This window comes from Moschus berezovskii, chromosome 20, assembly GCF_049115385.1.
Source record: "Moschus berezovskii isolate FMDL1 chromosome 20, NW_MosBer_1.0, whole genome shotgun sequence".
NCBI lineage: Eukaryota > Metazoa > Chordata > Mammalia > Artiodactyla > Moschidae > Moschus > Moschus berezovskii.
Genome location: NC_142479.1, coordinates 25,359,353 through 25,387,111, shown reverse-complemented (window position 1 = coordinate 25,387,111; position 27,759 = coordinate 25,359,353). Strand labels below are relative to the sequence as shown.

Below are 27,759 nucleotides of genomic sequence, written 5' to 3'. Positions count from 1 at the left end.
GTGAGTCAACTCGTCGCATGAGGTGGCCAAAGTATCGGAGTTTCAGCTTTAGCACCAGTCCTTCCAATGAAGACTCAGGACTGATCTCCTTTGGAATCGACTGGTTGGAAGAGAAACATTTACACTCACTTAAGCTGAAACTCCAATACTTTGGCCACTTCATGCAACGAGTTGACTCACTGGAAAAGACTGATGCTGGGAAGGATTGAAGGCGGGAGGAGAAGGGGACAACAGAGAATGAGATGGCTGGATGGCATCACCGACTCGATGGATATGAGTTTGAGTGAACTCCGGGAGTTGGTGATGGACAGGGAGGCCTGGCGTGCTGTGATTCATGGGGTCGCAAAGAGTCGGACACGACTGAGCGACTGAACTGAACTGAACTGAAATGCATGTGAAACATCTCTTTGGGAAAAAACAATAAGAATCACAGTCTTTTGAAGAAATGGTGGGAATTTGCTGCAGAAATGAGAACTATAGTCAAGAAGTCCTGTTTTAAGCAAAGATTTAATCTGTTCAGCATATACAATCTCCTTTTAGAAAATGTGCTTTTCTCTCTCTTTAGAACCTGCTTGCAACCAGGGCTTCCATTTGAGAATGCAAATTCTCTAGAATTGTGCGAAGACTGAACACTAGCGATTCAGGACATACAGAAGAAACAAGAGCAGTGCCTTCTTTGCAGTCGTTTTTAAAACTCTGGCCCAAGTGTCAGGTTTGAACTTAAGAATGTCCCTTCTGTCCTTTCTGGAGGAGGAAGGCCTCAGGCCCACTCGCTCCGGGCTGGACGCCGTCTTTAATGATGATATATGAGAGTCCTTGCCCCTTGGCCCTGCTGGGGGGTGTCAAACATGGGATGCCGCCCACCCGAGTATCAACAAGTGAATTATAAACTGTGTCAATCCGAGTTAATGCAAAGCTGTAATCCTCTTTAACAAGAGATCAAATCACTGCCATGAGTTATGTTCATTCTGTAATCTGATAAGGAAGAGAGGGAGCCTCTAATAAAAGAGTAATGGGAGCTTTTAATGATGCTGGGGAGAGGCAGGGCCCATGCAAGCATTCCCACTGATTAGATCAGTGTTGCATATTTGCGCGGGCTTGTTTCACCTGTCAGAACAACCTGTGTCTTTTTAGGAGATAAGAAGCCTCAGAGAAAACATCTGTATCTTAACCATTCTTGCTGGCAAGATTTTCAGCAACGAAAAGTGCTCTGTGGAGGGTATTTCCAGAGATATTAGACAATGTGCTCTCAAATGCTGAGCTAACTTCATCGAAATATTTCACCATTATTCAGCACATTATGTCTAATAAGAGTGTGTATGGTGGGGTAAAGTAGGTAATGGGGAATCAAAAATCGTCTAAGTAACTTCTGGGTTACCAATTAGGGCAACAAGAATGCCATGGATACGATATGCCCATACTCATGGTGCAGACCCCCACACAAAAATGGCGCAAGAAGATCAATTGCCTGCACAAATTCTATTATACGGAGGCACCTCAAGAACAACGTGGAAGTGATGTTGACAAAGCGCTTTACAAGGCTGGATCACATTTGTACGTTTCTAAAGCTTCAGATGTAAAACAATAATGTATTTGGTGCTTAGTGGTTATCATTAAAGGATTCTCTCCTTGTTCTTTCTAAAGCCAGGAGCTTTCTGGAAGGAGTGGGGAAAAGTGGGTTTTGACTGGGAAGGAGAGAATGGGGGCCAAAATGAAAGTTCTTGCTGTTCCTATTGAGAATTTAAGTTCTTTGCAAAGGGATGGAGTACCTACAAAATGTTGAGACTGCTATCATTTTTGTAATAAGAAAAAATCTTCTTAGGAAAATACAAGAACGTAATCCTTTTCATGGACAGAATCAAAACTGGATTTAGCTACTAACTGCTCTCTGAAGCTTCAGTTAAATGCAAGGAAAACACCAGTTTTCTTAGGGGTACACCAAGCTGACTGCTGCAGGTTGGTCTGCTTCTGTGCTGACAAGAAAACCCACAGTGACAGAGCGAGCAGTTCCCATGAGCTCCCTTCCCAGAGCTGGGGCCGTGGCCAGCTCGGAGGAACATATCATGGCCTGCCTCAGAGTCTTACTCAGAATTTACTTCTCCTACCTGTTATACCAGCATTTTACTATCTGACCTCCATCAACATGGCAAGTGAAGAACAAACTTTAAAAGTCTGCCTCGGGGGACTTCCCTGATGGCTCAGTGGTAAAGAATCTGCCTGCCAATGCAGGAGACATGGGCTCAATCCTTGGTCCAGGAATATCCCACATGCCACGGAGCAACTAAGTCGGTGGGCCCCAGCTACTGAGCCTGCGCTGTAGAGCCCAGGAGCCACAACTACCAAACCCCTGTGCTGCAACGACTGAAACCTGCGAGCCCCAGAAAAGCCACCTCGATGAAAAGCCTGCACACTGCAACTGGATAGGAGCCCCGCTCTCCACTACTACAGGGGAAAAAAATAAAAGCCTGAGCAGCAAGTGAAGACCCAGCACAGCCAAAAATAAATAAATAAAAGTTTGCCTCGGGGGTTTCCCTGCGGGTCCAGTGGCTAAGACTCCACGCTCCTGATGGAGGAGGCCTGGGTTCCACCTGTGGGCAGGAAAGTGGTCTCACATACCGCAACTAAGAGTCTGCATGCCTCCGCTGGAAGATTCCAGATCCTGCGTGCCATAACCAACACTCAGTGAAGCCAAAATAAATAAAAAATGTATTTAAGAAAAAAGTCTGACTTGGAGGGTCTTTCAAAAATAGACAAAAACGCAGATGATTATTTCCACAACTGACAAATTCTTCATTTCGTTAGAACCATATTAAAAGGTCACCTGAATTTTCGCTTTGCTCTCCCTCCCTCTGGTCTAACAGCACTCCAGGGTTTGCCACCATGTAGTGTAAGCTGGTTCTAAAATATCCTTGATAAGCTTGGCAAGCATGGGATAACTTCAACAGTCAGTGAGGTGAACAGCAATCCTGTAAATCATGTAAGTAACATACTGGCCTGTTCCCAGGGTGGCAACACTACACTTAGAGGAAATCTCTGCCATCAAGGTGACAAGGCCTTTGTCCTCCTCAGCCCATGGATTAACTCCGCTGCTCCAGCATCGCATGTTACTTTGCCCTCCTCACAAAGGTGAGTGTGAAGGGCACACGGGAGCGGCACTGCCCCATGCCGAGAGCACCCGAGAGTCCAGCAATGCCAGCGATCGTTTTTAGACTCGTGGTAACCTCCTCGCTTGCATGCAGACACGTGATACGGGGCAAAGTGGGGTTTCTCTTCTCTCCTCTCAATACAAGGAGCGTTCATCAGGCCTGCTTCCCTCCTAATGGGGTGGTATGAAGTGTCCGTGGTTACCTGAGACTTTCACTAACAAAGGAAACCTGAGGGCATGTAAAGTCATTTGAATCAGTATGCAAGGTTTACCTAGATGATGCCCCCAAATGGAATTCTGGTCATACAGGAGCAAACTGGGCTACTCCATACCTTAAAAGTGTTTTAAGTAGATTGCTTGAAGAGTAAATCACCTAGCATGAGAAAAGAATATGCATCAGCAGAAATTACCTAAATAGATAACACTACACCGACTGTACCACAGGCGAAATAAAATGAAGATGCCGCTCACTACCTCTGCAGAGATCCTTTTACAGATAGTCATTCTACCTTCACTAAGAATATTCTAACACCCTGTGTTAAAGCTCTCTGCGTTCTCTCCCTTAATGAGAGCTATGCTCCAGTCTCAATTCAGTTCAGTTCCACCAAGGGCAGATTTTCTGAGCTCAGAGTGGACAAATGACATGGAGGATTCAAGGCCAAGTAACAGCACTTGGATTCTCTCCCCCCCTCTTTATTAATACTGGGTATTAATCTAACTCAAGCAAATGTGTGAGGCAATAAACTGGACCCAAGAAACAACTAAAGAAGAGAAGGGCTTCTCTCTCCAGATCTGGGTGTGATAGGAACCACAGGTAGAGCGGCCTCTACCAAAAGGGCTAGAAAACTTGTTATGGGCTTCCCTGGTAGCTCAGTGGTCAAGAATCCACATACTAGTGCAGAAGACAAGGGTGTGATCCCTGGTCCAGGAAGATCCCAAACACAACGGAGCAGCTAAGTCCATGTGCCACAACTACTGAGCCCATGCTCTAGAGCCTGGAAGCCACAACTGCTGAGTCTCATTCTCAGGGCAGGAAATTAAAGCACAACAGAAGCATGAAAAATAAAACATCTCCCTTGGTCCGTTCCTCACCTGAGTTCTTTCCCCACAGGTATTTTAAATATTATCAATGTAAGTTCTGTAACATATATATTCACATATTTGTACGTATATAGCTGCTTAAAGAATGAAGGGAAGGAGCCAAAGCAAAACAAATACCCAGTTGTGGATGTGACTGGTGATAAAAGCAAGGTCCGATGCTGTAAAGAGCAATATTGCATAGGAACCTGGAATGTTAGGTCCATCAATCAAGGCAAATTGGAAGTGGTCAAACAGGAGATAACAAGAGTGAATGTTGACATTCTAGGAATCAACAAACTAAACTGGACTGGAATAGGTGAATTTAACTCAGATGACCATTATATCTACTACTGTGGGCAGGAAGCCCTTAGAAGAAATGGAGTAGCCATCATGGTCAACAAAAGAGTCCAAAATGCAGTACTTGGATGCAATCTTAAAAACGACAGAATGATTTCTGTTCGTTTCCAAGGCAAATCATTCAATATTACAGTAATCCAAATCTATGCCCCAACCAGTAATGCTGAAGAAGCCAAAGTTGAACGGTTCTATGAAGACCTACAAGACCTTTTAGAACTAACACCCAAACAGGATGTCCTTTTCATTATAGGGGACTGGAATGCAAAAGTAGGAAGTCAAGAAACACCTGGAGAAACAGGCAAATTTGGCCTTGGAGCACGGAATGAAGCAGGGCAAAGGCTAATAGAGTTTTGCCAAGAGAACGCACTGGTCATAGCAAATACCCTCTTCCAACAACACAAGAGAAGACTCTACTCATGGACATCACCAGATGGTCAACACCGAAATCAGACTGATTATATTCTTTGCAGCCAAAGATGGAGACGCTCTATACAGATAGCAAAAACAAGACCAGGAGCTGACTGTGGCTCAGATCATGAACTCCTTATTGCCAAATTCAGACTGAAATTGAAGAAAGTAGGGAAAACCACTAGACCATTCAGATATGACCTAAATCAAATCCCTTATGATTATACAGTGGAAGTGAGAAATAGATTTAAGGGACTAGATCTGACAGATAGAGTGCCTGATGAACTCTGGACGGAGGTTCATGATATCGTATAGGAGATAGGAACCAAGACCATCCCCATGGAAAAGAAATGCAAAAAAGCAAAATGGCTGTCTGAGGAGGCCTTACAAATAGCTGTGAAAAGAAGCGAAGCGAAAAGCAAAGGAGAAAAGGAAAGATATAAGCATCTGAATGCAGAGTTCCAAAGAATAGCAAGGAGAGATAAGAAAGCCTTCCTCAGCGATCAATGCAAAGAAATAGAGGAAAACAACCGAATAGGAAAAACAAGAGATCTCTTCAAGAAAATTAGAGATATCAAGGGAACATTTCATGCAAAGATAGGCTCGATAAAGGACAGAAATGGTATGGACCTAACAGAAGCAGAAGATATTAAGAAGGGGTGGCAAGAATACACAGAAGAACTGTACAATAAAGATCTTCACGACTGAGATAATCACGATGGCGTGATCACTGACCTGGAGCCAGACATCTTGGAATGTGAAGTCAAGTGGGCCTTAAAAAGCATCCCTACAAACAAAGCTAGTGGAGGTGATGGAATTCCAGCTGAGCTATTTCAAATCTTGAAAGATGATGCTGTGAAAGTGCTGCACTCAATATGCCAGCAAACTTGGAAAACTCAGCAGTGGCCACAGGACTGGAAAAGGTCAGTCTTCATTCCAATCCCAAAGAAAGGCAATGCCAAAGAATGCTCAAACTACTGCACAGTTGCACTCATCTCACACGCTAGTAAAGTCATGCTCAAAATTCTCCAAGCCAGGCTTCAGCAATATGTGAACCGTGAACTCCCAGATGTTCAAGCAGGTTTTAGAAAAGGCAGAGGCACCAGAGATCAAATTGCCAACATCCGCTGGATCACGGAGAAAGCAAGAGAGTTCCAGAAAAACATCTATTTCTGCTTCATTGACTATGCCAAAGCCTTTGACTGTGTGGATCACAATAAACTGTGGAACATTCTGAAAGAGATGGGAATACCAGACCACCTGACCTGCCTCTTGAGAAACCTGTATGCAGGTCAGGAAGCACCAGTTAGAACTGGACATGGAATAGACTGGTTCCAAATAGGAAAAGGAGTGCATCAAGGTTGTATATTGTCACCCTCCTTATTTAATGTCTATGCAGAGTACCTCTTGAGGAACGCTGGGCTGGAAGAAGCACAAGCTGGAATCAAGATTGCCAGGAGAAATATCAATAACCTCAGATATGCAGATGACACCACCCTGATGAGGTGGTGTCACAGCTATTTGTAAGGCCTCCTCAGACAGCCATTTTGCTTTTTTGCATTTTTTTTCCATGGGGATGGTCTTGGTTCCTGTCTCCTATACGATATCATGAACCTCCGTCCAGAGTTCATCAGAAAGTGAAGAGGAACTCAAAAGCCTCTTGATGAAAGTGAAAGAGGATAGTGAAAAGGTTGACTTGAAGCTCAACATTCAGAAAACTAAGATCATGGCGTCTGGTCCCATCACTTCATGGGAAATAGATGGGGAAACAGTGGAAGCAGTGTCAGACTTTATTTTTTGGGGCTCCAAAATCACTGCAGATGCTGATTGCAGCCATGAAATTAAAAGACACTTACCCCTTGGACGGAAAGTTATGACCAACCTAGACAGCATATTAAAAAGCAGAGACATTACTTTGCCAACAAAGGTCCGTCTGGTCAAGGCTATGGTTTTTCCCGTGGTCATGTATGGATGTGAGAGTTGGACTGTGAAGAAAGCTGATCACTGAAGAATTGATGTTTTTGAACTGTGGTGCTGGAGAAGACTCTTGAGAGTCCCTTGGAAGGAGACTCCAAGCCAGTCCATTCTAAAGGAGATCAATCCTGGGTGTTCATTGGAAGGACTGATGCTGAAACTGAAACTCCAATACTTTGGCCACTTCATGTGACGAGTTGACTCACTGGAAAAGACTCTGATGCTGGGAAGGATTGGGGGAGGGAGGAGAAGGGGACGACAGAGAATGAGATGGCTGGATGGCATCACCGGCTCGATGGACATGAGTTTGAGTGAACTCCGGGAGTTGGTGATGGACAGGGAGGCCTGGCGTGCTGTGATTCATGGGGTCGCGGAGAGTCGGACACGACTGAGCGACTGAACCTAACTGAACTGAGCTGCTTAATTTTTATTTTTAAAACATAAATGGAGATTACAAAAACCTTTTTTTTCTAGTTAACAAAATAATTTGGAGATATTTCCATAACAGCATATTTTTAAAGGTATCACTGTTTTTTTGATCACACATGTCTATTTACTAAATGGCAACCCACTCCAGTGTTCTTGCCTGGAGAATCCCAGGGAAGGGGGAGCCTGGTGGGCTTCCGTCTATGGGGTCACACAGAGTCGGACACGACTGAAGTGACTTAGCAGCAGCAGCAGCAGGATTATAATACAGTATTTTGTAGTCTACTTATTACACTAAACATTACGTTAATACATACAGCTCCACTTACTCCTTTAATAGTTGCTTATAACTTCACTGAATTCTTTTCTGTGATTCACTTTAACTAGTTCCCTATTGATGGTCATTTGGATTTTTAATTTTTTTTCTTCATTGAAACAATGTTGCAGTAAAGACTCTATACAAAAATATTTGCCAACTTGCTGTTTTCTTAGATTAATTGCTAGAAGTGGATTTTTCTGGATCAACAGATACATTTACATTTAAAATTTTTTAAGTAAGTGTTAGTCGTTCAGTCATGCCTGACTCTTTGAGACCCCATGGACTGCAGCCCACCAGGCTCCTCTGTCCATGAGATTTTCCAGGCAAGAATACTGGAGTGGGTTGCCTTTTCCTTCTCCAGGGGATCTTCCCAACCCAGGGATCGAACCCCAGTTTCCTGCACTGCAAACAGATTCTTTACTGACTGAGCTACAGTTTTTAAAAGCATTGCCAAATACCCCTCCAGAGTGATTTTGCCAATCATGTTCTTAACAACAGTATGTGAAAGTGTCTGCTTTCTCACACCATCAACATGGGGGATCATCAATCTTCTAAAGCTTTCCAATGTAATAAGAAAAAATGAAATGTCATTATTTTAATTTGCATCTCTTTGATTAATAAGATTGACAATCTATTTTTTGGCCACTTGCAGTTTTTCTTTTATAATTTCTGCGTTTGAGTGTTGACATGCTTCACCCACTATTTTTATTGGGATATTCTTAAGAGATCTGTAAAAACTCTTTACATAGCATTACTGTATGGTAAAGTCATGTTACACTGAACTTTTTCTTTACAATTTTTTCATATACTTATAACTTTGTTTTTTATATCTTTTTTAATTGACTCATGTAGTCAGATCTACCAATACCTTTCTCTGTGGCTTCTGGCCTTGGTGTCGTGCTTACAAAGCCTTTCTCTACTTCAAAATCATTAAATATTCTCTATTCATACATGTGCACCGAGAATAACATATCTGTAACTCTGTTGTACTCTACCATAGATACAACTGTAAAAAATGGGTTGGATTTTCCCAGAGACTTACCTTCAACAAATCTAGATACCATTTTAAAAAAGACAAAAAAAGCATATCTGTAATTTAGCAAAACCAAAATTATTCACCTAGAGAAAAGTAGTATGCACTGATATTGAAAAGAAAGTTTTCCATTTCTCAATATTTTGTGGTATATACGAAGTGGGAAGCCAAACAGTACAGTACTAGATTATTTCCATTTATGGAATTATCTAAACAAAAACAAAATAGGCCTTCCTCCTAAGATAAAGTAACACTGCCAGCTGGCTCTGGAAGATTTGATATTATAAGCAGAAAGAGCTAATGCCCACTTATTTGGCCTATAGTTAGTCTGACCTATTCAGACTACATTAGCCTATATGTCACCCTCAGTGTCCTCAGAAAACCATGCAGAGGGAGTACACTAGGTTCTCCAGCTCTAAGACCTCTACTGAACGCCTCGTCACACACACACAGTAGTTAAACCAGCTGAGAACAATGCTGATAATTAGCAACATCCACAAGGGGCAGCTTCGTTTTCCTACAAGCTCCAAATGCCCCATGACTGTTGCCCAGCAAACACATTCCCATCCCTCCCTCTCTCACCTGCTCTACTAAACTGGCAATGTAACAGACTTCTGGCCAACGAGATGTGAGAGGTCTTTGGAGGTCTTTCTGAGAAGCTTTTATTGTTCTGATAAAAGAAAATCAATGTGGCTGACTCCACTCCTTTCCTCTACTTTCGACCCGAAATGCTTGCTTGATGGCTAAAACTGCAGCAGCCACCTAGGGACCACAGGGGAAAGACCAAGAGATGCTGGCCCCAATACCACTGAGAAGGGAAAAACACTGCTAGTAATTACCTGCCTCCGCTAGAATTATTCTGCCAGAAAAATAAACTCCTGTCTGCTTATGCCTCTGTAGTCAGGTTTTGTTTCTTACATATCAAGTCCAATAGAATCCTTAATAATAAAGTCACCTTCAAGTTATCTTTACATCTAGAATATAGCAGGCCCTCAAAAATTATGAGTAAATAAATTAGATTCTGGAAAATGAAGTATCCTGGGGTCTCAGATGACTCAAGAAAAATCCCAACTAGGAATGACAGTTGATTTCTAAATGATGTAGTAGTACTGTATTCAAAAGATGCCACTAATATTTAAACTAGGTTTCACTTTATGTCTGGAATAATAGTGTTACCTGAATGGGTTTGTTTTCATTTATAAGAACTTGATTTGAAAGTAATTTTTTCATGTCATCCCAACAGAGAATCTAAGAAGCACACATTTCACTCTATTATTTTTAAAAACAGACTGCTGCTGCTGCTAAGTCACTTCAGTCGTGTCCGACTCTTTGCGACCCCATAGACGGCAGCCCACCAGGCTCCCCCATCCCTGGGATTCTCCAGGCAAGAACACTGGAGTGGGTTGCCATTTCCTTCTCCAATGCGCTAGATCAAGAAATAAACGAAAAAAAAAAAAAAAACAAGCAAAACCAGCTAGACATAAGCATTCACAGGCAAGCATAGGAAGTCACAAAGATGTGAGTATAAATGCATTCAGAATCATCCATAAGCTGTTTTGTAATCAGAACAAAAGCAAACAAAAAATTAACCATCATTGTGTTCAACTAAACCTGCATATCTACTACTTTCCAAGGGGAGGAAATCTGATGGAGTTTAGCGGCAAACTAAACACTCTGAAATCAAAAGGCTAAGTATAGCTTGAGGGATAAAGCTGGCAAAATCCACATGAGCCTATATTATGACCAATAATACCACTTGGTAAAGATTTATGTTTTAAAACATCCATCACAGCATTACAACAATGATAATTGAAAACAATTTAAATTTCCAAAAATTAGTGAATGGCTAAAATAGATATTACGTAGTCACTTAAATTTTTGAATAATTTTAATTATACTAAATGGTCAGAGTATGCAAAATATTTAAATAAAAAGATCACAAGAGGAGAATATAATTTTAATTACATAAAAACATACTAAAAGGGAAACCATAAAGACTGAAAGGAAATATCCTCAGATGTTACTAGTGGTAATATCCTGTGCATATGTGTGTGTCAAGTGTGTATACACACACGTCCCATCTCCGCACACTGAGAGAACCTAGAAACAATGATGCCTAGAACAATGAGCATCTCAGCGCCCAGAACTTGGTTTCTAAAAACCATACTCCATTAAAAACAGTCAGTATTCCTTGGAGAAAGACTGATTCCAGGACCGGAAATGGGAAAATGTGAGATGAGCCTAGAATACCTTGTTGTGGAAAGTAAGAAGTACTCAATGAATAAGTGGGGATATCTCAAAAAGATGAAACCAGCTCGAAGGGACTTCTATTAATCTGAGACAATTTTAAACCAAAGTAAGTAATGATAGCAACAGATTCTAACTAACTGAATAAAATAGGAACGCATGAGTCCATACTGATATAAATGAATGTAAATAATAGAGAAGAGATATGGCTAGATAAGTAATATTATAAAAATATTATGTTGTAGTAGAATGCCAACTAATAAATATAGAAGGAATGATTCTTTAAAAAATGGATAATTCTTTAATTATCTCTGAATTATATGAGTATACATTTTTGTGTGTACACATTTCCATTTTGCAAAATGGGAATATACTTCTTTTGTAAAAAAATACTCAAAAACACTCCCCAAATCCTCAACAGTACCCTGAACAAACACAACATAATGCACATCCCCAGAGCAAGTTCTACACCCATTTTTAAAAGGAGAACATATACATAAAATCCCAAACACATGAAGCAAGTGTGTGTGCACTGTCCTAAGCCATCTATCCAGAGAAGAGCTCATGTCCAAAGCAGACGGCTAATGTTAAAAACAAAACAGCAAAAACAAAAAACCACCAGAGGCAGCACTGAGATTTATGAAAATTTTGTTTTGGTTTTACAGTAACTATGGGAGTGAAGAGATGTTACAAGGACCCTTTCAATGATGCCGATGACAAATGGTTAACTGATAAGAAGAAACGGAGAGGGCGACAGGCTTTAGAACAGGTCAATACTGGGCTGTCATGGAGCCATTTGAGACATAATTAATCTATTACTCACCTGGCATCATCATTCATTGTGGTATGGTCAATAGGTGCCATGAAGCTCAGCAGCTTGCTAAGCACATGAAACCTAAATAAAGTAGGAAACAAACAGGCAGCAACATTAGTAACTATTAACCTAGAAAAGGAAACACATTCTATGAGGTAACAAACTCCAGATGATCACAAGAATATCTGGCTCCAGAGTGGAACAGGAAACAATTTGTAGACATGTGCCACTCATAACCATAAAAACCCTTTTTCCTCAATGCTACAGGAGAAAAGTCTGATAAAAGCACATTGTAAATGACAGTAGTTCTACATGACTGTATTATATCATGGCCCCAAAAAGGGCACACATCTGTGCCCTGAAGCAATACACTAAGCCTTAAACATCACTCCAGACAAGAGATGGTGAGGATCGAATTACCCCATTGTCCCCTTCTCTGCATATATCCTAATCATTTTTCAGTCGGGAGCAGAAGCAGTGGCATACCATCCAAATGGAACACCTCATCACTCATTAGCACTGGTTCCCTGAGTCAGAAAAGGCTTCCAGAATCACCTTCATTCACCAGTTCCACCAGATCTTTCATTTCACCCTTCTTAAACTAAGGCATACAACTCAGTACGTGAGTCCCTACATCTTCAGTCAAGGTGTTATAAAAATTGAAATTATGTCAATTCCATCTCCCACCAGTAGAAAAAAGAGGTATTTTTATACAAAGTGCTTTGAGATCCTCTGGTGAAGGAGGCTGAATAAATATTTGACCTTACACAGACCAAATTATAGCTAAGAGAATTCAAAGAAGGTATCCCTTCCTATTCATAAAAGAAGAGGCTGCAGGAAATGCCATATTATAAAATTCTAACCAAAAAAAAAAAAAAAAACCTTTTCTTGGGCAAAACACTATCCACACAAAAATGATATAACATATGTGTAATGTTTCACCATTTAAAAAACATTTTTACACACATCAAAGAATTTGATTCTCTACCACCGAACAGCAAAGCCTCCCAAATTTCAATCTTTTAACAAATGAATTTTAAAGACTAATAGTGATAGGATTTTTCCCATTACAGGAGTAATAAAAAAAGCATAAATCCATTACAGAAAATTTGGAAAACCAACTAAGCACACAAAAAATGCATATATATTCTTTTATCTACAGAAGGACTGTTATTAATATTTATTAATATTATTAGTATTTTGGTTAATTATGTTCATTTTACATAGTAATCCACACAACACAATTTCCTATTCTTTTCTTTCACTGAGCATTGTATCTCTATAGCTTTATACAAAATTCCAGGAAGTACTATAAATATATTTTCATATTTCTGAACAGTTGTATTGTTTCAAATTCTTCACTTCTTATGCAAAAACAAAATCTGTTCATCATACTTTCTTTATGCCCATTATCTCCTAATTATAAAACATAATATATAATTACAAATTCAGAAATACGTAAAGAACTGACAAGTCCCCTGTAATCTCAGAAATAATCACTGTTAATTAAGTTTGCCTATAGCATTCTCCATATATAAGACAAATATAAACTTAATATATTTTTCACATGCTCATGCATTATGTGTTTTTCCACTATGTTATATTGTATTCTTTTTCATAGTTCCAGAATATTCTGTTGCATCAATATATTATAATTTACTAAACCTCCTATTGACAAGCATTTATACAGTCTTCCAGTTTAAAAAAGCATTATAAACAGTGCTAAAGTGAAGATTATCTTCTTTTATTGAAGCATAATTGATTTACAAAGTTTTGCTAATTTCTGCTGTATAGCAAAGTGATTCAGTATATATATATATACATGTATGTGTTTTTAACTTATATGCAGAGTACATCATGCAAAATGCCGGGGTGGATGAAGCACAAGATGGAATCAAGATTGCTGAGAGAAATATCAATAATCTCAGATATGAGGATGACACCACTCTTATGGCAGAAAGCGAAGAGTGACTGAAGAGCCTCTTGATGAAAGTGAAAGAAGAGAGTGAAAAAGCTGGCTTAAAACTCCATATTCAAAAAATGAACATCATGGCATCCTGACCCATTACTTCATGGCATCCTGACCCATTACTTCATGGCAAATAGATGGGGAAACAATGGAAACAGTGACAGACTTTATTTTCTTGGGCTTCATAATCACTGCTGATGGTAACTGCAGCCATGAAATTAAAAAACGCTTGCTTCTTGAAAGAAAAGCTACTACCAACCTAGTCAGCATATTATAAAGCAGAGACATTACTTTGCCAACAAAGGTCCATCAAGTCAAAGCTATAGCTTTTGCAGTAGTCATGTATGGATATGAGAGTTGGACCATACACAAAGCTGAGCGCCAAAGAATTAATGCTTTTGAACTGTGGTGTTGGAAAAGACTCTTGAGAGTCCTTGGACTGCAAGGAGATCAGATCAAACTCAAGGAAATCAGTCCTGAATATTCATTGGAAGGACTGGTGCTGAGGCTGGGGCTCCAATTCTTTGGCCACCTGATGCGAAGAACTGACTCACTGGAAAAGACCTGATGCTGGGAAAAATTGAAAGCAGGAGGAGAAGGAGATGACAGAGGATGAGATGGTTGGATGGTTGATGGACATGAGTCTGAGCAAGCTACCAGAGGTGGTAATGGGTAGGGAAGTCTGGCATGCTGCAGTCCATGGGGTTGCAAAGAGTTGGACATGACTGAGCAACTGAACTGAACTGATATATACATGCACACACATACACACTTTTTTTCATATACTTTTTCATAATGATTTATCACAGGGTACTGAATACAGCTCCCTGTGCTATACAGTAGGACCAGATTGCTTATCCATTCTAGGTTGCCATGCCCCGCTCCAGGGGTTCTTCCCAACCCAGGGATCGAACCCACGTCTCCCACATTGTAGGCAGTGGGACAGATTGAGAGAGCAGCACTGAAACATATGCATCACGACGTGTGAAACAGACAGCCAGCGGAAAGTCACTGTGTAAGAGGAGCTCGGCCTGGTGCTCTGTGATGACCTGGAGGGGTGGGACGGGGAGGTATAATTATGTGGACACTTACAGCTGAGTCATCCTGCTACACGGAAGAAACCAACACAACACTGCAAAGCAATTACCTTCCAATTAAAAATAAAAATGAAAAAACTTACACATGTAAAGATACTTTTTATTGGATGGCACCGCTCTGTGGAATGCCTTTACACTTTAATACAATATATTCAATAACTAGTAACTGCATGATGAAGGACAGGCTTTTGACTAGTAATCAGATTAAAGATGATTTAATACAATGCATTTTTACCTCACCTCAGTGCTGAGGATGGATGCATGTTTTAATATTAAAATTACCAACCATATTAAGAAGAGATAAATGCAATTTTGTTGCAGAAGAACAAACACAAAACACAGTATGACATTTCATTATTAAAGGCCTGAGTTTAATTCATTTACATTAAGATTCTGCTTAAATCAGGATCAAATCCATTTACAGATAATGCTGAGTAAAATACTGGTAATTAATAATTATAATTATTTCCCAAAACCAGCATATTTCTTTTTTTTTAAAGTTATTTTCCAGCATCCAACCAGCAAACTGCTAACACCCAATCTGACCAGGGTGAGGCCAATGACCTGCTATCATTGAAATTAATGTTTCCACAAGGCAATGTTCACCTTTGCTATGATATTTCTTTTTTCTCCAACCCTACCACAAAGAGCAAAGCCTGCCCATGGTGGAACCTGGTACCAGTGATGACAGCTGGCACAGCACCAGCTCTTCTGGGGGTCTAATTTAAGGAAGTTATTTATGACATGTATTCTCATCTATCCTGGAGAAGGAAATGGCAACCCACTCCAGTAGTCTTGTCTGGAGAATCCCATGGATAGAGGAGCTTCATGGGCTACAATCCATGGGGTTGCAAGAGTCGGATACGACTAAGCAACTAAACCTATTCTCATCTAGCCTAGGCCCTTTGTTAAATCCTTCACAGAAGAGTTCTAACGTAGCCGAGATATAATTTTGGTGCCTGATAAGTCCTGGCCAGAGAAACAACCTAAGAGCCACAGGTTGGAAGTGGACTCTGGAATCAGCTTAACTGACTAGCTAATTTAGCCAATTAGCTTAAATCTACGTTCATGATTAGTAGTTCTGTACCAGTGGGTGAGTCACTTATCTTCTTAAGTATTTTACATGAGTTAGCTAATTTCAATCTGCATGGCAGTCCTATGGGATGTGCCTTCTATTATCATACTGGCTTGACAGATGAGGAAACTGAAGCACAGAGAGATGTTAAGTGACTTGCCCAAGGGGTCTCAAGGCCAGTAAGTGCAAGAGCCAGATGTCAAACCTGAACATTTTAGCATCGGAGGTTGTGTCTTTTCCACTTCTGCATGTAAACTGCTCTGCAGTGCCCGACAGAGAGAGTCTTATAAATGTTAGTTGTCGTCATTGCTATATATGAACGTCACTGATTCTGACCACATCCCACATGTTCATGGTCACAAAGAGAGCCTCGATGAATACGGGTAATCAAACTGCAACACAGTTCAAAGCATGTGACCTTATTTATTACTTTTCTTTTTCTTTCTTGTGCTGTGCTATAATTGTAGACTTACGGGAAAGTTACAAAAATAGTGCAGAGTTCACGTACACCCTCACCTAGCTTTCTCGAATGGTAACAACTAATACAAATGTAATTATCAAAATTAGGAAATTAACATCTGTACAATACAATTAACTAAACCACAGACCTTACTCAAATGTCACCCATTTCTTGTCCTACTGTCCCTTTGTCTTTTCCAGGATCCAATCTAGGACCCCAAAGTGCAGCTAGTTGTGATGCACTCCTCCAATCTCTGACAGGTGCTCAGGCTTCTTTGTTTTTCAATGACTTGCTACAGTCAACAGAATAAAGTCCAAATTTTTAGCACGACCACAATTTAGCACCCACTTATTCACATAGTCTCACCTCCTGTTATTCCCCCATATTTACTTCAAGTCTCTGCCAAAACAAATGAACTTTGATTCCCAAAACAGACGGGGATATTCTCAAGCCTGCGTTTTGGCACACATTATTCTTTTTGGCCTTTCCATAGCCTAACTCTTCCTAGTCTGCTCAGTGTGAAGTGCGAATGTTGCATCTCACAGAAAGTCTTACTTGATAAGTGGGTTAATTTTACTGTCATAATCATCCAAAAACATGTCTGTGAGGCACTACAGTAGGCAATAAGGTTGGAATTAACTTGAAAAAATCAGCACAATTCTTGCCCTCAAGGGACACATGATGATAGATATTTGCCCTAGCAGCTTTAAAACTCACAAAAATATAATAATGTAGAAAAGACATCTTTTGCTCTTTTCAATTCTTTTGAAGAGCATATATTTGCAACAGCAATGCCAACAGGTAAACACAAGAGAAATCAAAGAATCTAACACTTTCAAATGTTTATTATGTACCAGACATATATACATCATTTGAATCCTCAAATCAAATCCATCCCTCAAACCAAATCAGGCTTCCTTGGTGGCTCAGACAGTAAGTAAAGAATCTGCTGCAATGCGGGAGACCCAGGTTTGAACCCCGGATCAGGAAGTCCCCTGGAGAAGGGCATGGCGACCCAGTTCAGTATTCTTGCCTGGAGAATTCCATGGACAGAGGAGCCTGGAGAGCTACAGTCCATGGGATCACAGAGGGTTGGACACAACTGACTGACTCTCTCTCTCTCTCTCACACACACACACACACAGGGATTAGTATCTCCACTTATTAAATGAATAAAGTGAGGCTCAGAGAATAAAGAGCAACCAACATTATACAGCCAGACAGAGCCAGTCTCCTGACTGAAATCCTGGGCTCCTCCCTCGAGAGAACACTTAAAGCCCACAGAGCTATTAATTAATTAACTAGAAGTATAGTTGATCTACAATATTGTATTAGTTTCAGATACACAACATTGTGATTCAATATTTTTACAGATTATACTCCATTTAAAGTGATTATAAAGTAATGGCTATATTTCCCTGTGCTGTTCAGCTTATCCTGGCTGCCATTTTATTCTGTGCACAGTAGTTTGTCTTTTAATCCCCATTTCCCCATCTTACCCCTCCTTCTCCCCACTGGTGGCCACTAATTTCTTCTCTCTGTGAGCCTGTTTCTGTTTTGTCATGTACATTCATTTTATTTCTTAGATTCCACATGAAAGTGATAACATACACAGGGTGTATGTCTTTTTCAAAGATACAATTTTAAAAGTGCAGTAATGGAGAAAAGTCTAACCTCCAAGTTAAAGAACAGGTACTTATTCAGCCTGATCAATTATAAAGTACTAGTAGTAACATTCTTCTTTAAATCCTATCAGGGATGGGGGTACAGAAGAGAGAGGTCCCAATGAGGCATGTACGTGAGCGAGCTGGGAAACGAACATTCCAGTAGGAGACTGCTCCAGTCTTGGGATAATAACAGCAGTACCAATGATAGGAACAGTGGCAAAAACACTCACATAGTGCTCGTCAATGTCCCCGCTGTTGCACTGTGTTACTCACTCAAGTCGTGTCCGGCTCTCTGTGGCCCCATGGGCTGCAGCCCGCCAGGCTCCTCTGTCCATGGGATTCTCCAGGCAAGAACACTGGAGCGGGCCGCCATGCCCTCCGCCATGCTATGTTCCTGGTGCCAGTCTAAAAGCTGTTCATGCATGCACTCATTTAATCCCCACAGCAACTCTACAAGTCTGGCACTATTATCACCCCCATCCTACAGATGAAGAAACTACAACAGAGCATTTAAGGGTCCTGCTAATCGGTGTCAAAGGTGGGATTCAGACCTAGGGAGTCTGGCTCTTAAGTCCATGCTCATAACTGGTAGGGACATTGAAAACAAACTTGGGAAAAGTAGAAAGGTTTGGAAACTTCAGCACATGAAAAAAGTTAAACAAATTGTAACAATTTAACCTGAGATTTAAGAAAAGTGACTTTCAGTCAAAAGATAATGAAAAGCTACTTTGCACTTCTTCAAACTTAAAGGAAAATAAGCATTTCCTAATGAGTTCTGTTAAATACTAAAACAGGTTAATTAAAGTAGTGGAATCTGCTTCTCTGAAGATACTTAAAAATGAGATAGATCCACATTCGTCCAGAAATAACTTTAATGACAGGCAGGCTCTAACAAAAATATGGCATTAGCTATCTGCCTAAAACTGGCCTAACACATGAGTTTAAGATTTTTTTTTCGATGTGCACTTGAATTACAAGTAGTTTCTTTGACACTGAGGCCTTATGTGAGTGGTATTATGTAATATATAAAAAGAGTTACAAGGAATCTCAGTCTGAAAGCACAGCAATGTCACTTCTACTCTGGTTCCTTCGTTTCCATTCTTTTTAAGACTTTCAAGGGCTCACAGGTTTGCGGGCTCTCCTCAACTCACATATGTTTCTGAAAGTTCCACTCCTCATCTCATTTAAGCACAGTGTTAACAATCTCTGTAAGCCTTCATTTTTTATCTTTTTAGCATACTAGGTACATGTACGGCATCATGAAAATGGACCAATATAATTCTGCTTAAATAAGACTCTAAAGTACAATTTTTACATTGTAATAAGGAAATCATTTTTCAAAACTAAGGCAATTTCAATTCTCTTGTCTTCCTTTTCGATTATGTCTCTTTCAGGGAAATACAAATATTATTCAACCTATTCATTCACAGCAGTAGAACAAAAAGTAACTGACACTATCTTTCCATTTCAGAGTAAGAAAAACTGAATCTCAAAAAAGTCTCAAATATAGCTTTAGTGATTTTTCTGCTCCTTAAAAACAGAATCATCAGAAGAATAGAAAAAAATGTCATAGCCAACATGCAAAAGAAGTAACAACACACAATGTTAACATTTGTTCTAAAAAGTAACTCACCGAAGTTTCCTTCCTTTGCTGGCTTTTCTATCTACTTTCTTGTGGATTTTGCTTCGTAGCTTCTGGATTGCAAGCCACTGCCTGGGAAATTCACAAGTGATGTTATGCATCATCAACAGAAATAGTTACACGTGTTGACAAATCAGAATTTTTCTCACTAACAACACTGCATAAAGAAATCATTCAACCTACACCAAGCTCCTCAAGACAGACTGGGGCCAAAGCGACTAATAGATTGACGAGGATTTGTGCAATGGTAAAAAAACAAATGGCAGCTGGGAAATTCTCCAGCAGATTTGGTGAACAATGCTCCTTAGTATGTGGAGTTACTGTGGCAAGCACTAAATCTACCAGTCTGCAGGGAAACCCATCAAACTGAGTATAGTTGCTTGGGTCTGCTGTTGATGTTTAGTTGCACAGCCTATTTGATGACTAATATTGCACCTGCTGTTTGGTTTGAACATGTGAATTCTTTAAATCTAATTTTCCCAATGTTAATACCCAGCTTCTTTTCCTTGTGCTTTCCATTTTTTCTAAGTGTTAAGAATTATCTGCTATTGATACTAGTTTTATAGTCATTTTATTTAATTTTCATTTTGCCTACATTATTTCAGAATGTGTTGCTGAAAGGTAAAGGGCTTTCCCCTCCCCCTCCAAAATAATCTCAATACCAGGAGCCCCCAAATAACCTCAATACCTCTGTCACACCTAAAAAAAGTTAACTATGAAATATTCAGTCAGTCTTTGAATTTTCCAGATTGTCTCAATTTTACAGTTGGTTTGTTTGAATCAGGATCCAAACAAGAGTCACATATTCAGCAAGTCATTTTAAATTAAAAGAAATTCATTTTTCAAATAAAGGATACTGAGCTAAGAAAATCTTCATAAATTGCTTATATGAACAAAATGTGGGGGGAAAACGGAGAAACAGCAGCAGCTAGTCATCTTACCTGACTCATATAATGAAAGTTCAACATCAAAAAAAAAAAAAAACTAGGGAAATCCAATTACTGTAATCTTAATATAATCTTAATTACCATAATCTATTTTATTGTAAAGTCAGATAGATGTACAATATAATCACCACTTAAATGCAATTTGCTCGATCACATTAAATTTATAGTGAACAGCTCTCTATAGCATTCCAGTGATATACAAAATATTAACATCCTATCCTAAAATTCAAAGGTTTTACTCACATAAAATTATTTCATCAGCACAAATTTTTCCTTGTGATCTCTCAGAATGCTGCTCTTCCCCAGAATCCCATTCTGACACCTGCAGCTTTGGTTTCCGTTTATGCTCTTGCAAGTTATACTCATGGCTATTTAAATGTACACTATTCATTAGGTAGCACTTTAAATATCCTTTTTGTTTTCCAACCACAGGATGAAGCATACGCACAAGGGTCTTCCTTCACTGTGTTCCATCCTACCCTGACATCTAGGCAATGCTGCCGAGTTCCACGTCTAATTGTGTGGCAGCTTTCACTGACGGGGCAGAGGTCTAAATGAGAGCGGACTCACAGAGCGAGGAACGGGTTGTGCCCAGTGCCAGGTCCTGACAGCTGAGAGCACACATTTTTATCCACTGATCAGAGACTGATACAGATCTAATTGCAATGCAAAGAGCTTAAAATGGACTTTGTGAAACAAACCCGAAAATAAACACTTTACAGGTAGGTACTTGATAACCTCTTATTCAAATTGCAGTTATGGCAATGTAGAGGAAACAATTTCCATCACTGTCTGTCTAGCTCTCGTTATCATGCTTAACTTTTTTTTTTTTGCTGGCCACGTCACACAGCTTACAGGATCTTAGTTCCCCAACCAGAAACTGAACCCTGGCCAAGGCAGAGAAAGCCTGGAATCCTAACCACTAGGCCACCAAGGAACTCCCAGCTTTCATAATTGTAGAACCAGTCGTTGCCTTGGAAGTAGAATTAAGGGGACTCAGATGGAGAAACTATTACACAGGCTGCCGTATAAACAGAAAGCCATATCCAAATTACCTTCCCATGGCCACCTGATCATTGGGGTCCAAGGAGCTCGTCTTCCGTTCTATGAGTTCTCGGAGGAGCTAGGGGAGAAAGGAAAGCAAGTGACTTATTTATCATCTCCCAGCACCAATTGACTTTAAAAGGGCACAGGAGGAATTCTGAATGGCACAGTGACAGCTCTGAAACTACAATCAATAAGGGACAACCCAGTGGCAAGAGCATGACCGAATTCCCATTAACCCTTTCATATTTATATATCTTTAAAAAGGTGGCTATCGCAATAACTGAGAGCAAAAGTCCATTTGGAAGACTTATTGTCCTGCAGTTCATCCCAAACAGATCAATGAGTGTGCAACATCCCCTTCCTTGTTTTTATGATTAGTTTTGTCCTCCTCATTGATATCAATGGAGAATCTTTAAAAGGTCAGGTGGGAAGGGCTGGGTAACGAAAAGGAAAATGCATCGGCTTCTCACCCAGAAGATAACAGTACGTGGTTAACTTCTGACCTATAACCCCAGCAGTCAGGACGGTCTTCTTTAGGCAAAAAGCCTTTACTGGATATAATTAGAACTGTGGACTTTCTGCTCTTGCCTTCCATACCTGATACTCTACCATGCTTACGAATAAAAATGTTTTAACCATGCAGTCTGCAATGCAGTGCTCAGTCGCTAAGTCAGATCTGACTCTTGCGACCCCACAGACTGTAGCCCGTCAGGCTCTTCTGTCCATTGGATTTTCCAGGTAAGAATACTGAATCTTATGAATACTCGAGGGGATCTTCCCGACCCAGGATCAAACCTGCATTTCCTGCACTGCAGGCAGATTCTGTACCACTGAGCCTCCTCGGAAGCCCAACCATATATGACACCAACACATTTACAGTCACAGTAATTTTAAGAGGGAACCTAAAGAAAGTTGTACACTGAACACAACCCTGAGAGCCAGTCTCTCATCACACACAACTAACTCCATGGGAACTAAACCACTCTCCAACTCTCCTCTAAATCCTGGTTAGTCCCCCGAGTGCAAGCTACGTCTGCTTCTCTAGCTCTCACACACACTGAAGAATCTGCATTGGATCTTAAAGTCTTGGCCAGGAGAAGCAATAGATTTAAAAGTTAGACATTAAAGGAGGAGAATTTTTAACTTATAATAATAAAACTAGATTATCATCTCTCCTACACAAGTGCTATGCGCAGGGAAACAGCAACAGAGATTAAAATTTCAAAAATCTTCTGAAAGAAATCCTGAAAACAAACCCCTTCCGGCTTGTCACCAGTCAAGAATATAGCTTTGACTTTAAAACTTGTTTCTTCACAAACATAAGTAATTATTTTGTAGGTAAGGCACAGAAGCAACATATATATAGTTCACCAAGTTAAATAGTCGAAGTCTGAGGGGAATAAAGAAGGGATAAATTCCTACAAAAGCAGTTCACTCTCTAATTGTCATTTGCTTATGTAAGTGGGCACTGGGAGAAGGAAAACAAATTTGTAAAAATATTCATTTCCATATAGGATAAATCTTTATTGCATAAGGGAAAAGGCAATCTCAATCGCAAATAAAAAACCCCCCTGTGCTGTTTTTTCATTTGCTTATTTTAGACATTATTACTGTGGCAATTATGTTTAAAAATGTGGGGACCGGAGGCCTCTGTTTTATTATCACTGGAAAACAGCAAGCTATTTCTCTGCCCTGTTTATCTGATTGACTCCCAACATCTTTCTGGCAGCCAATCTATCAGTTTATCTCCCCTACTTCATCACAGTCACTTCTGGCAGCTAAATACAAGATCCAAATCCAGTGTTACACAGGCATTCGACATAGGAACCCCGTGTAACACTGCTCCTCTGTAAACAGCTGCCCTTAAGGCTAAGCCAAAATGGGCTCTGGTTCCTAGTCAACATCCTGTCAAAAGCAAGGCTGCGCAGGCAGAGGGAAGACAGGTTAACAAAAAGAATTTTTTTAAAATAAAGAAGAAGAATAAAAAGGAAGGAAAACGTACTGATGAATCTGTTTGCAGAACAGCAATGGAGACGCAGACAGAGAACAGAGTTATGGACAAGGGTGAGGAGAAGTGGGAGAGGATGAGATAAACAGAATAGTGTAGATGAATGTACATATATAAATAGACAGCCAATGGGGATGTGCTGTATGACTCAGGGAACTCACACTGTGCTAGCTGCTCAGTCCTGTCTGACCCTTCGTGACCCCATGGACTACAGCCCACCAGGCTCCTCTGTCCATGGGATTGATTCTCCAGGCAAGAACACTGGAGTGGGTTGCCATTCCTTTCTCCAGGGGATCTTCCCAACCCAGGGATTGAACCTGGGTCTCCTGCATTGCAGGCAGATTCTTTACCATCTGAGCCACAAGGGAAGCCCCAGTGGGGCTTATTCTGTAATAACCTAGAGGGGTGGGAATGGGCGGGAGGTGGAAGAGAGATTCAAGAGGGAGGGGACATATGTACACCTATGGTTAATTCATGTTGATGTATGACAGAAATCAAACAAATATTGCAGAGCGATCATCAATCTATTAAAAATAAATATTTTTTTTAAAAAGGAAGGAAAATAATGGAATGACTATATCTCATTGCCCTTACCTTGTTCCAGCCATGAGAGAACAGCCACCATTCCTGGTTTTCCTAATGGTCTCTGATCCCTTGAGACTGGGGCCATGACAGCCACTGGGAGTTTGGGGAAAGCTGCTCCAGCACAATGGGACAGCTGGAAACGGGGGCCCCGCGGCCACAGCAGGGGTGTGACACACACAGCCAACACCAAGCTGTGTACTTTACATATTCTGGGTTGCATTTTCATTACCTTGGTGCTTTACAGTTATTCTTAGTCATCTGTGGTTAGGAAGAGAGTTTTATTGGTCTATCTGGCTGAGTCTAGGTTATTCATTCAGTCCGATGAATTCATTGGGTGAGAAGACCCTGTTGTGTATAAGTCAGGAATAAGAAAGCAGCAAGAAAATACAGGTAAATAAATTCTTTTCCTGGCTACTGCCGTTTCCCACAGCTCTCACTATCAACTAGGCTTACATTTAATTAGGAATACTGCTTTCCAAAAAGTTGCTGAAAAATGAAGTTTTAGGGATACTGATGGAAGAATTTAGCTTTGCTTCTTAATTCAATTTTTATGGCTTCACTTACGAACAAACTCTTCCATTAGAATTCAGGTTTCTGTTAGTTACCAAAGGTTTTTATTTCAACAATAATGATACAGTATCTGTAATTTTCTATGTGATCCGGAAAATGGAGAGGTATGTGAAATATTTTTGTTCTAGTCTGTTATAATTCCTCCAGAGAGTCAATTCAGAAACAATTTTCTAGTTCTAGGGGAAAATCATACATGTGGGTGGGTTCCCCCGTCAGCCCACAAAAACCTATGTGACCCCTAACCACGTATGCGAGGAATGGCACTGACAGTACTATCAGAATCTAACCAGCAGTTATCATACTCTGCCTGGAAAAAGGCATGCTGGAATCCGTTTAAAATGGCAGGCTGAACATATTGGTTTATCTCATCTCCCTTCTCAACTCCTCCAAGAGACAGTAGAGGAGGGGAAAAAAAAAAAGATGTATTAACCCACAAGAAAAAAAGAGGAAAGGGAGAGTTCATGAGAGTAGACTTTCACAAAATTTTCCAAGATAGTCAGGAGAAGAGCAAAAAGGAAATTATCACCCAAAGGCCCACAGGCAATGAAGGTAAGCGTGAAGCAAATCAGGCCCATGGAACCCCTGTGAGCAGGAGCTCAGAGGGCGGCTCCCCTGAAAGGAGGGCAGAACCAAGGGGCCTTCTGGAGTATCCACACGGCCAAGTGACTGCCCCCAGGGTAAAAGGAGGCTTGATTCTCCAGAAAAACGGAGCCACAGAAGCTCCAAACTGAGAGATACAAGGCACAGAAGGCTGACGTCTGGGACCTTCTGTCTCCTTCCCCACCCTGTGCCCAGGACACTGTCGCCACATGACAAGTTCCTAGGCAGGAGAGCAGGGGAATGTTTTCTGGAGAAACTGAATGGTCATCCCCCAGCTCCCCAGAAAAGAAGATTTCCAAGTTCTGAGAACCAAAAGGTTAGTTCTCAGCAAAATTACATACAAAGGAGACAGAAAGCTCCACCCAGGTTTCAGATACTTTAGAATGCTGTACTCGGAAACATGAAGTGACAGCTAAGGATCACCAGCATCTGAGGAAAGCCTCAGACAGAGACCAAAGCAAACAGGAAAAAAAGCAACTCAAGAAAGCAATGCAAGGAACAAACAAAACACACACAGACAAAAGAAAGACAAGAAAAAGAACTCACAACTCCTCCTCCTCTCTGACACCCTCAGAGAAGTGAGAGAAAACTTCCACAAGAATGGGATGCTATGAGAAAAAGAGTAAAATGAGAAATTGAACACAAGAAACATTTAACATTTTCAATAGAACTGGAAGACAAATGTACAAAAATCTCTCAGCAAACAGATAATATCCCTTGATTATTTGTGAAAGAAGAAAATAATTTAGAGGATAATCCAGGAAGTTAAACACCTACCTAACAAAGGCTGGGAGAAAATTATTAAAGAAATAATTATGAAAACCTCCCCAAGTCGAAGGACGGGAATGAACTAATAACCACCAGCAACTGTTAGAACTGGACATGGAACAACAGACTGGTTCCAAATAGGAAAAGGTGTACGTCAAGGTTGTATATTGTCACCTTGCTTATTTAACTTATATGCAGAGTACATCATGAGGAACGCTGGGCTGGAAGAAGCACAAGCTGGAATCAAGATTGCCGGGAGAAATATCAATAACCTCAGATATGCAGATGACAGTACCCTTATGGCAGAAAGTGAAGAGGAACTCAAAAGCCTCTTGATGAAAGTGAAAGAGGAGAGTGAAAAGGTTGGCTTGAAGCTCAACATTCAGAAAACAAAGATCATGGCATCTGGTCCCATCACTTCATGGGAAATAGATGGAAAAACAGTGGAAACAGTGTCAGACTTTGTTTTTTTGGGCTCCAGAATCACTGCAGATGCTGATTGCAGCCAGGAAATTAAAAGACGCTTGCTCCTTGGAAGGAAAGTTATGACCAACCTTGATAGTATATTAAAAAGCAGAGACATTACTTTGCCAACCAAGGTCCGTCTAGTCAAGGCAATGGTTTTTCCCGTGGTCATGTATGGATGTGAGAGTTGGACTGTGAAGAAGGCTGACCGCCGAAGAATCGATGCTTTTGAACTGTGGTGTTGGAGAAGACTCTTGAGAGTCCCTTATACTGCAAGGAGATCCAACCAGTCCATTCTAGAGGAGATCAATCCTGGATGTTCATTGGAGGGACTGATGCTAAAGCTGAAACTGCAATCCTTTGGCCACCTCATGCGACGAGTTGACTCACTGGAAAAGACTCTGATGCTGGGAAAGGTTGGGGGCGGGAGGAGAAGGGGACGACGGAGAATGAGATGGCTGGATGGCATCACCGACTCTGTGGACATGAGTTTGAGTGAACTCCGGGAGTTGGTGATGGACAGGGAGGCCTGGCGTGCTGTGATTCATGGGGTCGCGGAGAGTCGGACACGACTGAGCGACTGAACTGAACTGAACTGAATGCAATCTAGTGCAATGAAGGAAAAAGAACCTTTTATAAGACACAGCGTCATGAAATGTGGAACTCTAGAAGCAAAGAAAAGATCCTAAAGGGTGAGAGGAAAAATAGGTCACACGTGAAGAGGGTGACTATATGTCCCCATCTACCACAGAGAGTCCTGGCTAAAGCCTCCCGTCCTGCTATTTCTTCAGGCTAGCACCTCAAGGGTCCCAGTCTTGACAATGAATTATGCAGTCATCCAAAACATTAAGGAACATAAATCTAAATGGGATAAGACATCTCAATAGCAATAACAGATGTCAGAGGACAGCAGAGCAAAACCTTCAAAATGCTGAGGAAAATGACTTTCAACCTCAAGTTCCATACACAGCCAAAGCACTAACCAAGATGAGAGTTCATAAAGCATTTCACACAGGCAAGGACTCAATAATTTACCTTCCACAGGCTCTTTCACAG

The 27,759-nt window shown here is 40.7% G+C and overlaps 1 protein-coding gene across 2 annotated transcripts in view; it reads right to left on the bottom strand.

Moving 5' to 3' along the window:
- The window catches only part of AATF (apoptosis antagonizing transcription factor), a 116,904-nt gene that overhangs the window by 20,537 nt on the left and 68,608 nt on the right, over positions 1–27,759 (bottom strand). The window contains exons 9-11 of one of the 2 annotated variants that reach the window (XM_055400463.2): positions 21,716–21,783; positions 19,705–19,785; positions 11,813–11,884 (exon numbers count right to left, since the gene is read on the bottom strand). In XM_055400463.2, coding sequence (XP_055256438.2) covers positions 11,813–11,884; positions 19,705–19,785; positions 21,716–21,783 — 221 coding nt within the window. The remainder of the gene's footprint in view (positions 1–11,812; positions 11,885–19,704; positions 19,786–21,715; positions 21,784–27,759) is intronic. The other variant, XM_088828655.1, reaches the window with a different exon arrangement.